The sequence below is a fragment of the Vespa crabro genome, chromosome 15 (genome assembly GCF_910589235.1).
Source record: "Vespa crabro chromosome 15, iyVesCrab1.2, whole genome shotgun sequence".
Classification (NCBI taxonomy): domain Eukaryota; kingdom Metazoa; phylum Arthropoda; class Insecta; order Hymenoptera; family Vespidae; genus Vespa; species Vespa crabro.
Window position 1 is genome coordinate 2,735,615 of NC_060969.1, and position 12,500 is coordinate 2,748,114.

Here is a 12,500-nt window from a genome sequence, read left to right on the forward strand (position 1 = left end):
TTTCGTTCCGCACCTGGTGCAGCGCTACCGCTAAATGGATTACTTCGTTTGTTCATTTCTGAAAAGAGAATAGATATTACATATATATATATATATATATATATATATATATATATATATATATATATATATTTGTTATTTGTGGTTAACCCTCTATAACATTAATCGACCATCAATCAATATCTTATCAAATTATCCTCGCAAATTTAATCGTCGCTTCGGATATCCAAAGTTTTCAATATCTTTAAAATATTATTTATCAAATTATACAGTAATGTATAAAGTGTTATCATAACTCTCACGTTATATAATTATCTTGTAGATCATAATAAAAAAAAAAAAAAAAAAAAATAATAAATAAATAAATAAAAATAAGATTAAAGCGTTATAGAGGATATTGAATTATTTTTCTAGATTATTTTTTAAATGAATTTCATAAGAATTAACAAATTCGGGCATATTGTATTTGTTGCATACTCCTGATGATAAAGCTTTACGTACCCGAAATCAATAGCATTATTTTACGTCTTGCACCCCAAGCACTTATTCCGATCTCGCAGAGGTCCTTTTCCGTCAGTGATGGAAACGTAGCCATGTCCACTTCGTGCGACGTGAACAGGCCTGACGATAAAAGAAGACCGTTTGAAGATCGTTTAAGCCCAAAAGCATATTTTTTTTTTGTTTTGTTTTATATATATATATATATATATATATATATATATATATTCTTTTTTTCCTTTTTATTTATTTCCATCGATACGATGCAAAGCATGCGTTTAAAGCGTGTGTTCATCTTCCAACGTAACATATACATGTACGTATATAGGAAACAAATAAGAAAAAAGACAAAGAAAAAAGAAAAAAAAGAAAAAAAAAAGAAAATATTACTTACGATTATATTTCTCAAGGCCAACGCTTGTTAACATACTAGCAAGATCGGTATATCGTTGGGATGTTATCTTTTTTAAATGCGAGGTCGGTGTGTGATCCATGTAATTCGAAGTAGAACCGATTTGACCAATCCGATCTTTACTCGAGCCGATACCAAAGTCCATGTTTGTATTTAACACAGGTGTCATTGGTTCTTCCCATAAGTAGAATGGATCAGACGAAGACAACTCCTGCGTTTGGAGAAAGGAAGATGAAGAAAAGGAAAGAAAAAAAAAAAGAAAAAAGAAAAAATAAAATCAAATAAAATAAAATAAAATAAAATAAAAATTATCGTCCGATACACATCTTCGAAGTGATAAAAGCTAAAGAAAATGTTGGACTTTATACTGTTTCAATTGTATAGAACAGTAAAAACAATTTTGATATTATTCTCCGATACTGATTCTTTGAAATGATAGCTCTAGAAAAAAAAAAAAAAAAAAACAAACAGAAAAAGAAAAAAACATCACCTTGTTCAGTTCAGTCGATGATAACGGAGCAATAGTCTGACTCAGACCATAACCTGACCAAGTCGACGTTGGTACTCGATACTCCGAAGTGTTTGGTTTATTTTGTACAGCTAGAACGGCCATCATCTTCTTCTGCTCGTAATCGGAAGGCGTAAGATTCTGTTGGGCGGCCATCTCTAACGATTTCTTTTCACAGCCTGGTGCTCGACGATCGGACACCGAGAGATCTGATAGCATACTCGACAAGTCTAACGAAAATAAACAAAAAGTTTCATTCACTCAAGAAGAGATTATTATATTGTATATATGTATATGCATATATGTACACATATATATATATTTTTCTTCTTCTTCTTCTTCTTCTTCTTCTATTCTTTATTTCAATCAAAAAAGACATTTAATATTTACCTAAATTAGGATTAGTCACTGTTGGATTCACCGGTGATAAATTTCTAGGGCTAATAGCTGGACTAGACAAAGAGCTTGAAACGCTACTCAATGAGGAATAAGCTGTAAAGAAATGTTCACAATTTGTTTATTTATTTGTACGAACGAAGAAAAAAAAATGATAAATAAATAAAGAAAATAAATAAAAATTTTTTACTAACCACTGCCTTCCTTGCTATCCGACAAACTATTTGCCATTCCATGAATTCCATGCAAGCCTGTCGATAAAGTAGGATGAATTTGTCCAATATCATTCAGGATATGATTCGATATTCCGTGAGAATGGGCCATCATGTTGTTGTGCATCATGTGCTGCGTCGTTAACAGGTGATTTAAATGCCCGTAAGGATATGGATGATGAATTGGTAACGATGAAAACATGGACGGAATTGGTGGTAAACTCCAATGTGGTGAAAGTCCCATTGGATTAGGTGAATGTGACATTGGAGAAACACAGCATGGTAAATTCTGTGTGTTCACGGTCAACATGTTCGACAAACTCTCCGGTATACCACAATTGATAGCATTCGTACCTGTTAATCGACAGAGAGAGAGAAAGAGAGAGAGAGAGAGAAAGAGAGTGAAAAAAAAGAATAAAATTAAAAAAAAGAAAAGAAATAAATTCCTCGGTAATACGTTATTATTAAATTATGATAAATGCTGACACCAAACTCCATGAAAGAATGTAATATTTATCGATATCTATATCTCTTACGCGCTTTGTAAAAGTATTAGGTACTTCAAAAATTGTGAAATATGTTTTCAACAATGTTGCAATAACGCCTTACCGTTACCATTCGTGGCGTTTCCTTGAAAAATATTGCCAGCATTTGGAATGTGATAAGTGGTTGGTATTTCAGCATTAACTCTTGGCTCCTCCAAGCCAAGAAGTTGTTTTCTGGCTTCGTAAATGTTGCTGGCATTTCTTTCGATTCCCTTGATAATCACGGAAAATGTACTTTGCTTTGGCTTGTGCCTCACGTTTATGAACACGTCGAGGGATTGCATCAATTGTGAAATTGTTTCTGTATCGATCGACGACATGTAATCCTTAGGGACATCGAACATAAGTACCAGTGGTAGAGATCCCTGAAAAGAATATAAAAAATTAATGATCAAATTTTCTATCTTAAATTTCTGATTACAAATGAAATAAACATTATAATTTAATTTTTATTATTACTCACGACCAATTGTTGCCGGGCCAAGTAAACATTGTGAATACCACCGATAATAGTAACATTGCTCTTTTTCAAACTAGGAATATTCGGATCGCTGGCATCGGGAAACATGATTTGTGTCGATGTTCTCTGCATTATCATCTTAAGATTGCTACTTGATTTACCAAGAACAATGCTGTGATGATGCGGCGATATCTCCATCGACATTTGTACTTGAATTTGACTCTAAATAATAATAATAATAATAATAATAATAATAATAATAATAATAATAATAATAATAATAATAATAATAATAATAATAATAATAACACCATCAGCACAAAACGACAACGACAACAATGACAATAATAATGATAATAATAATAAAAAGAAAAAAGGAAGGAAAAAAGAAAGAAAGAAAGAAAGAAAGAAAGAAAGAAAGGAAGGAAGGAAGAAAGGTAAGATTAGGAGAAAAAAATAAAACTAGGATAAAGACAAAGAAGGAGATAGAGATAGTGATCTTATGTCGAAATAATGATTACTCACAGCTAAGTTTTCGCACATATAGTGAATCAAGAGTATGGTCGCCTCCTTTACTTGCGAAACTTCCCACTCGCAACCCTTGACGAGAACCAACGTGGCGTGCAATTTCGGTCTGGTACGTAGCATCACTTGAACGTTGTATTTCTCTTGTATCTTTACTACGTAAGGCGAAGTCGCGTCCGGAGTACGTTGTGATGCTCCCATTATTGGCAATTCAAAAGAAAATATCAACGGCGTAAGATTCTGCAATAATACGAATACGAAACAATGTCACGACTATTTGTCCAATTTACCTCTCAAGGTTCTTTTAACCATCAAATCACTATTATCTCTTCTTAATCTCCTGCGATTACAAAAAAAAAGAAAGAGGGAGAGAGAAAGAGAGAGAGAGAGAGAGAGAGAGAGAGAGAGATAGAGAAAAAGAGAAAAAAAATTTATCCTTACGAAACACACCGAGTTCAAAAACGAAACGGGAGACTTAGTAAACGAGTTTTTACGATCGGACAATTTTGATATATAATATTTATCTTTTTAAAGCTAATTACGAGAGAGAGAGAGAGAGAGAGAGAGAGAGAGAGAGACAGAGAGAGAGAAAGAATAATATTTTATCTTTCACTTTACTTGTATATTTTTTTTGTCGAGAATTATCATTGAAATTCTGTTAAAAAAAAAAAAAAAAAAAAAAAAAGAAATAAAGGAAAAAAAAAGAAAGAGAAAAGAAATGACGTTTACGTGATACACCGAGTTACAGAGAATAGAAATATACTATTTGTACCGTTAGATATCGATGAAAACAAATCTTTGTTTCTTATTCTTATAACTTTTTATCTTTTTATTTCTTCGAAAGACTTAACTTACTTAATTGCAATGATAATTGATAAAGATTTCCTTATTGACCGATTGAAAAAATGAATTGCAATTTTTTGTTTTTTTGTTTTTTTTTTTTGTTTATTTTTTTTTTTTTTTACGATTTATTTAGGCTTACCCTAACTCGTGCACGGGCGCGCTCAATGCCATCGATTTCTCCAGCAATGGAAACTTGATTGCTCTTCTCTTGATGATTACTGCGGTTACTATCTGGGAAATGAATGTGGCATCCAGTTTCCTCCATCACTCGTTTAATCGTCAGTCCACCCTTTCCGATAATGTGTGAATGGTCGGTATAACTGACATCCATTTTCATGGTCACTATATTGTTTTGCTAAAAATAGAAGAAAATATTTTTGTTCTTATCATTTTATTTTCGTTTAGTCCCGTTCGTTCCTTCGTGGATGATTATTATTATTCTTCTTTTTCTTCTTCTTCTCCCTTTATATTCTTATTTATCGTTTTCTTTAAAAGAAAGAAAGAAAGAAAAGAAAAAGAAAGAACGTAAGAAAAAGAAGAAAATAAAGAAATGAAATAAAGATATTGAAGAACTTAGAGTCACAGTCGATACCTCGTTAAAAATAAATGCGAATGAAAGGGATAAAATGGAGGACAGAACGTGGCAACGATCGCCGACACCTTGAAGAAAGAGAGAGAGAAAGAGATAGAAACAGAAAGAGAGAGAGAGAGAGAGAGAGAGAGAGAGAGAAATAGACATACGTTTGCTCTCTTCAAGCAAGTAACTAGGAAATGGTACACCTCTCTACACGGCACATTGACTTTTATGCACATACATACGCAAACGAACGGGCACGAGCGAGCGCACAGAGAGAGAGAGAGAGAGAGAGAGAGAGAGAGAGACGAGCAAACATAGATACCATACACACATGCATTTCGAAGTGAAGGAAAGCGAGGCCCGTCGACTTTAACGTCGTAGATCGTCGTATTGAGTCACGCGATCACGCGACGATCCTGTCAATAATCGCATTTGAACTTGAATTATCTTCTTTTTTTATTTATTTCTCTTTCTCTCTCTCTCTCTCTCTCTCTCTCTCTCTCTCTCTCTCTCTCCCTCTCTTTCTCTTTCTCTTCCTTTCAAAGAGATCGTGTTAATTAATTAAAAAGAAGAAAAAGATGAAGAAGAGAGAAAAAGAAAAAAAGAATGAAAGAAGAATAAGAAGAAGAAGAAGAAGAAGAAAAATGAAAAGAGATAAAAGAAAAGATAAAAATACGAGGGTTAAATATTAAAAGTCAATTAAATTCGTATTAACATTCACGAGAGAACACGCATGACGAATGGAAGCCGTAGCGATTGTTTGTGTATTTGTATAAAAATCGACATAACGTTGATAAATTTATATCATCGACATGTCAATGAAAAAAGTATTCCAGGTGAGTCATAACTTGACAGATATGCGTACGTGGAATAATGATCATGATTATATCTCCTGAATCGACCTTTACTATACACGTATAACGGAATATAATAATCGATATTCCTTTCGGAGCAATAACTATGTCAACGAATATTCGAGATTAATGACTTATCAAATACGAATGTGTGTATGTGTACGTGCATGTGTATGTTCATGTGTATATGTATATGTATGCGTGTGTGTGTGTGTGTGAGCGCCCGCATGTATTTGCGTGTGCTCGTATGGAGTACACTTAAAAAAAAAAAAAAAAAAAAAAAAAAAAAAGTTAAAGAGATTTTTATTTCATCGATTCTCATTGATCGATTTTATATATCGTATTCTTGTTTAATATGTAGAAAGAAAATACAACCCCCCCCCCCCCTAAAAAAAAAAGAAAAGAAATATTATGCGTACATAACACGTATTCCTTCCTACATAAGGAATAATATCTTTTTTTTTTTTACGATAAGAAAAGATAATTAGAACAAATGACTGGCTTTTATATAATCTGTTGCAATCTAAGTTAATACAAAGGCGGAAAAAAAGAAAATGAAAAAAAAAAAGAAGAAGAAAAAATAGAATAATATATCCACGTAAAAACATTCTTTTCGTTTATTTTATATATATATATATATATATATATATATATATATATATATATATATATGTATACATAAAACATTGATACATGGTATAATAATATGTACGTATATGTAATAACGGAACGTTGTTTTTAAAATGTAAAAGGAAAATTTTAATCGTTTCGTCTGATCATTAATTGTAAGATGACGATACGCTTTCTTGATTGAGAATTATATTATAGAAGATCGATTATCATATATGCATATAGATAAGACATATTGATATGTCTTTCTTCCTTCTTCTGTCGAGTTTCCGATTCTTTTTTTCTAGGCAATCCTTCTCTCTGTTAATTATGTACAAGACGTTAGATTTTAATTAATAAAAATCAAAAGGAATCGCGGAGGCGTGACGGTAAACGAGCGAGCGTAAAAAAAGATCTTGTAAAAAATATCTTGTAAAAAAAATTTGAAGGTGAAAACGATTTATTTGGACTTTTATCTTTCGAACTATTTTTTCTTTGCATGCGCGCACACACATACACACACACACACACACACACATTCGGTAAAAGTTTAAAGTAGTACTGATAAAGTGCATTTAAATGAAACTCATTAAGTGAAATTCATATAATTAAAAATAATAAAATGATGATTTGTCTGTGTTAAATGATTACTGACAAAAATGAAAGTCGCATTGCGTTAAACCAAAATGAGAGGGAACTTTTGTTAATTCAAAAGGAACTAATTCGGTGCATTGAATTCTATGCTGGGGTTCGATTAATTACGGATTAATTACGGAACGAGACAAACAAGTGAAATAAAAACACATTGCGTGTGAAAGATATAAAAATATAATGACAATGATAATCAAAATAAAGATAACAAATTTATCTTATAAAAGATAAGAGAAATCCGTATAAATTTGATCGATCGAAGGAAACCGATGTTCAATGCTCAAGGTCATTGTACTTATATACTCTCTCATTATTGGTAAAATGGTTAAACCTCTAAAGTCTCTTGAAATTGATCATCAATCGATCGATTTATTAATCTTCCACGTGTTCGATTGTCGTATTAGATAAATCAATAAGAAATTTTTCTGTTGTTACTATAAATTCTTCTTTCAATTTTACTTTTTTCCTTTTATTCTTCTTCGTCTTTTTGTTTTTCCTTTTCAATATAACTGTTACTATAAATGAGACTCACCCTAGTGTCTAGAATCTCCATTATCTTTTCCTTAGCTGTTCGCACGTCATCTGGACGACCTGCGACCTTTATGTGTGGATCTGCAAGTGAAAAAAATTCGAAAATGTGAGATACATTATATAAGCAATTTACGCACATGTTATTTTTTTTTCTTTTTCTAATACGATATAAATATACATATATATATATATATATATATATATGTATATATATATATAAATGATACCTGATAATATGAGAGAGGGATCAAAAAAAAGGTAAAAGAAAAACAAAAAAATACATGGTCAATAAATAATTCAAATATTTTTTCAATTCTGATTTAAATGAAATTAAGTAATAGAAAAAGAAAAAATATATATATATATAAGAGTACTAAAAATGATAATTATAGCTTAAAAAAGAATAATAAAAAATATATAATACAGTGATCACCGTACGACATTTTTCAAAAATATTCAAATCACAGATAAAATAATAATCGACGGCGTTCAGATTGAAGACGAAAAAAAACAAAGGAAAAAGAAAAAACGAGAAAAAAAAAAAGAAACGAAAAAGTAGCAAAGAGAATCTACTTTGGCATTGGTATTCTCTTCTCGGCACTTTATATGGGCGTTCGATCGCGAAACGCGTTCTAAAGCATGCTGACGTGTCATTGGCGAAGTACAATGACTACGAATCGCGTACACATACACAATCACTGATTTTCATCGTGGAATATACATATTCATTGATATTCGTGAGACATTCAATAGCATAACGTCCTCTTCCGCGATCCTTCTTTGAAATATTATCAGTAGAACTCCTACGGATCCTTCGATTGCTGCCTTCAGAAAACTTATTTTTATTCAGCGCGCGGAAGTTAGAATCTTTTTTTCTTTCTTTCTTTTTTTTTTCCTTTATCTCTCTCTCTCTCTCTCTCTCTCTCTCTCTCTCTTTTTTTCGTTCTCTTTTCTTTTCTTTTTTTTTTTTTTCTTTTAATTGAGGAAGTGTACGTCGGCGAAGCGAACTTGAATCGATTAACTTATCAAATTCTATTCTTATTAATTTCATTGACGGAAATAAATTTAAAAAATAATTAAAAAGAAAAAAATCTAATATGACGTGAGAAATAAATAGCATAAAAATATGGAAAATATTATAAATTGAAAATCTATATTGATCAATCGTAATAATTAAAATTATTATAGTTCGTATTTACAATTGCGTAGGATCAACGATGAAAAAAAAAAAAAAAAAGATTATGATTCTGATAATAAAAATATATATTGTCGTCGAACGTAATAAAAAATATATATGTAAGAATGATGTACAACTTTATATAAGAAAGTAATGTGTAGTTGAGCTAAAAGAAAGAGAGAGAGAGAGAGAGAGAGAGAGAAAATATTAGATCATAATTAGAAAGAGAGAAAGAGAAAGAGAAACTCCGTTCTCTCTCTTTCTCTCTCTCTCCAATGATCAATCAAAATGAACTGTGTATCCAAGTAGCAGCTCTCCCTAACGCGGAAGATCTTTATAACAAAAGAAAAAAAAGAAAAAAAAAAGAAGGAGAAAAGGGAGAGAAAGAGGAAAAAAGAAAAAAAGAAAAAAAAGAAACAAAAGATAAGATCGATTTACAATCGACGACCGCCCGCGGAGACAATAAAACGTCGCACAGTGTTGTCCTCGCTCGTACGATGCGCTCTCTCTTCGATTATGATACCCACTTGCCATAATGCCCTTTTCGTCTCTATCGCATGAGTTTCTATTTATACGTAACACCTTTGTTGATGTCTATCCATTAATAATTATTCCAAATAATAAAACAAATAGAATTACAATAATAATAATAATAATAATAATAATGAATAATAACGAATAATAATGGATAATAATAATAATCAATAATAGTAATCAATAATGATCAATCAAAATATGACTAATACGAAGATAATAATATTTAAAAAAAAAAAAAAAAAACAAAAAAAAACAAAAAAATTAAGTTAAATATAAAACAATAATTATCAGAGATTACAAAATATGAATCATTTAAATTACACGATTGTTATATCAAAGTTAATATGTTTTGTATTAGTATTTAAATCAATTAAAAAAGTAAATATATTTAGTTACACAGACACACAGACACACACACACACACACACACACACACACACACGCGTACACGTACAAGCACACACACGTCTAACTACGGTGTACTATTTCGCGAACGTTGAGAACATGGTAAACGGAATTTTTCGAGAAGGTCGGTGCCTCGCGATCCTCTCTAAGAATAGTTGGGCGTATATACTGACACATCGTAAGAAGATAGAAACAAGAAAGAGGGAAGGAGATAGAATGAGAGACAGAGAGAGAGAGAGAGAGAGAAAGAGAGAGAGAGAGAGAGAGAGAGAGACAGAGACAGAGACGTTGCTAAGAGCAAGGAAAGTCTGCAACGTTGAAATGCTGACCTAAAAATAACTTCTGACCGAATATGCAAACGACCTTCGGTTATCGTGATCACACTATAAAACAATCTTGATCGCAACTGGATCACATTTCTCACACCAATGACACAGAAAAATACAAAAACAAATTGTCTGACTTAATTCTCGATTATATCGAGAACGGTCAAAGGTCAAAGCCCTTTTACCCCTCACGTTCGAGAAGAATTTCACGTATGTGTCTGTATATGTGCGGATATACATATGTATATGTATATGTATATATATATATATATATATATAGGTGTATAAAAGATCGATGTGCCTTTCAACAAGTCGATAAAATAAAATTGCGTTATAGATTTGATAGTGAACGAAATATTTTCCAAGTATTATCAAGGGTCTTACCCTTTTTTTTTATCCTTTATATATATATATATATATATGTATTTCTTTTTTATTATTTATTTGTTGTTATTATTATTATTATTATTATTATTTTCGTTTTTTAATTCTTTATACAAGCTGTTATAAAAGCATAGCAACAGCACGTGCTGGTAACGCTGTATTATTTATCACGAGAAGTGTTTTACGATGTGAATATGAGATATCCACTCGTAAATATGGATCTTGTCGATCTTTTCGAAAAAAGAAAAAAGAAAAAAAAAAAGAAAAAGAAAAAGAAAAAAAAGACAACAAAAAAAGGAAGAAAAAACACGTCAATAAAAAGGAGAAAAATAGAAACAGAATATTTGAAAGCAACGAAAGATAATATAATAGATACAATAACATGTTTTATATTTCCTATAGATCCTTAAAAACGAGTAAATTAACTTATACACTAATTAGACCGACGTATTAATTATGATACCGATCGTCATCTCCTTTCTCCTTTTTTTCTAGAATAAAACTTTCCAGAATCAGATTAAATCAGATTCAAATAGATTTGAAATTTCGACGTCGCGTATCGTTCTATAATCAATTTTATCGAAAAAAAAAAAAAAAGAAAAAAGAAAAAGAAAAAGCAATGAACAAACTCAAAATATTTACGTCGAATTATTGATCGTTAAGCTTTCATCGTATGAATGTGATAAAAGCGATTCTCCATCGTTTAAAGCAATGAATTTGTTCAATTTTTTCATGATTTCCTTATCTCCATATTTTTAGGATTTTGTAACATACATTCGTTGTACATTAAAAAAAAAAAAAAAACCAAATAAAGAATAGAAACGAAAAAAAGAAAAAACGAAAATAATTTCTTCACGTTTTTTTAATACGATTTTTTAATACGACGGAAGAGAGAGAGAGAAAGAGAGAGGGAGAGAGAGAGAGAGAGAGAGAGGGAGAGAGAGAGAGAGAGAAATGAAAATAAACGATAAAATATCTCAGAATAACTCAAAAATATGAATATAAAAAGATTTCGAAATCTAATCTTTCGTAATGTCAACAATTTGACAGGAATATTAACAAATCGATTAGAATGATAAATTCTATATACATGCGCGCGCACGCATGCACGCACACACACACACACACTCACTCACACTCATACACACACGCACTCACACTCATACACACACGCACTCACACTCATACACACACACACACACACACACACATATATATATATATATATATACAGCATACACAAATATAAGCACTCACTCATCCAAGGAAAAAACTTCGATCGAGCTATACGTAGTTTATTTCATAATTAATGCCGGTTCGATATCAAACACGATAATTGCAATGAAATTACCAACGGACACGTGTATGTGAGTTGGTTTTTTTCTTTCTTCTTTCTTTCATATAACACGATAATTCGTATCCAACACGTGAATTAAGAAAATTAATTGGTAAAAAATGGTAAAAGAACGATGGTAAAAAAAACTAAAGAAAAGAAAAAAAAAGGAAAAGAAAATAGAATAGAAAAAAAGAAGAAAAAAAAAGGAAGAAAAAGAAGAAGAAGAAACCTCGGAAATGATCGGAAAGATTATATTTCTCAAGTATCTATAATTCATTTCCGTTCTCGTATCGACTTTGCACGTTTCCGATTTCGATTCGTATTATCGATTCTTTTCGAAAGTTCCCTTCTTATCTCCGATAAAGAATTTCTTCGAGTATTTACTTCTTCGGCATTAACTTTCCCTTGATTTTTATTCTTTCGTTTTTCTTTTTTTTTTTTTTTCTTTTTTTATCTTCTTTTCTTTTTCAAATTTTCTTTCCACTTCTTATTATAATAATTTTTACGTTTCGCAAATCACACGTTCTCATATATATATATATATATATATATATATATATATATATATATATATCGTTTATTTTCAGATAAAAAAAAAGAAAGAAAAAAAAGAGAAAAAAAAAGAAAAAAAAAAAAAAAGAAAAAAAAACATCGACGCGAGATAATTTTCTTCCTTTCTTTTCTTCTATTTTTTTTCTTGTTTGTAAAAAAAAA

At 30.8% G+C, this 12,500-nt stretch overlaps 1 protein-coding gene across 8 annotated transcripts in view; it reads right to left on the bottom strand.

Moving 5' to 3' along the window:
• Positions 1-12,500, bottom strand: part of LOC124429648 (protein bicaudal C) — a 60,236-nt gene that overhangs the window by 606 nt on the left and 47,130 nt on the right. For 7 of the 8 annotated variants that reach the window (XM_046975211.1, XM_046975210.1, XM_046975207.1 and 4 more), the window contains 11 exons: positions 7,623-7,702; positions 4,539-4,754; positions 3,557-3,796; positions 3,035-3,253; positions 2,636-2,936; positions 2,009-2,380; positions 1,809-1,910; positions 1,401-1,648; positions 893-1,121; positions 502-621; positions 1-58 (listed from right to left, as the gene is read on the bottom strand). The exon at positions 1-58 is cut by the window's left edge and continues 606 nt beyond it. In XM_046975211.1, the coding sequence (XP_046831167.1) occupies positions 1-58; positions 502-621; positions 893-1,121; positions 1,401-1,648; positions 1,809-1,910; positions 2,009-2,380; positions 2,636-2,936; positions 3,035-3,253; positions 3,557-3,796; positions 4,539-4,754; positions 7,623-7,702 (2,185 nt within the window). The remainder of the gene's footprint in view (positions 59-501; positions 622-892; positions 1,122-1,400; positions 1,649-1,808; positions 1,911-2,008; positions 2,381-2,635; positions 2,937-3,034; positions 3,254-3,556; positions 3,797-4,538; positions 4,755-7,622; positions 7,703-12,500) is intronic. The other variant, XM_046975212.1, reaches the window with a different exon arrangement.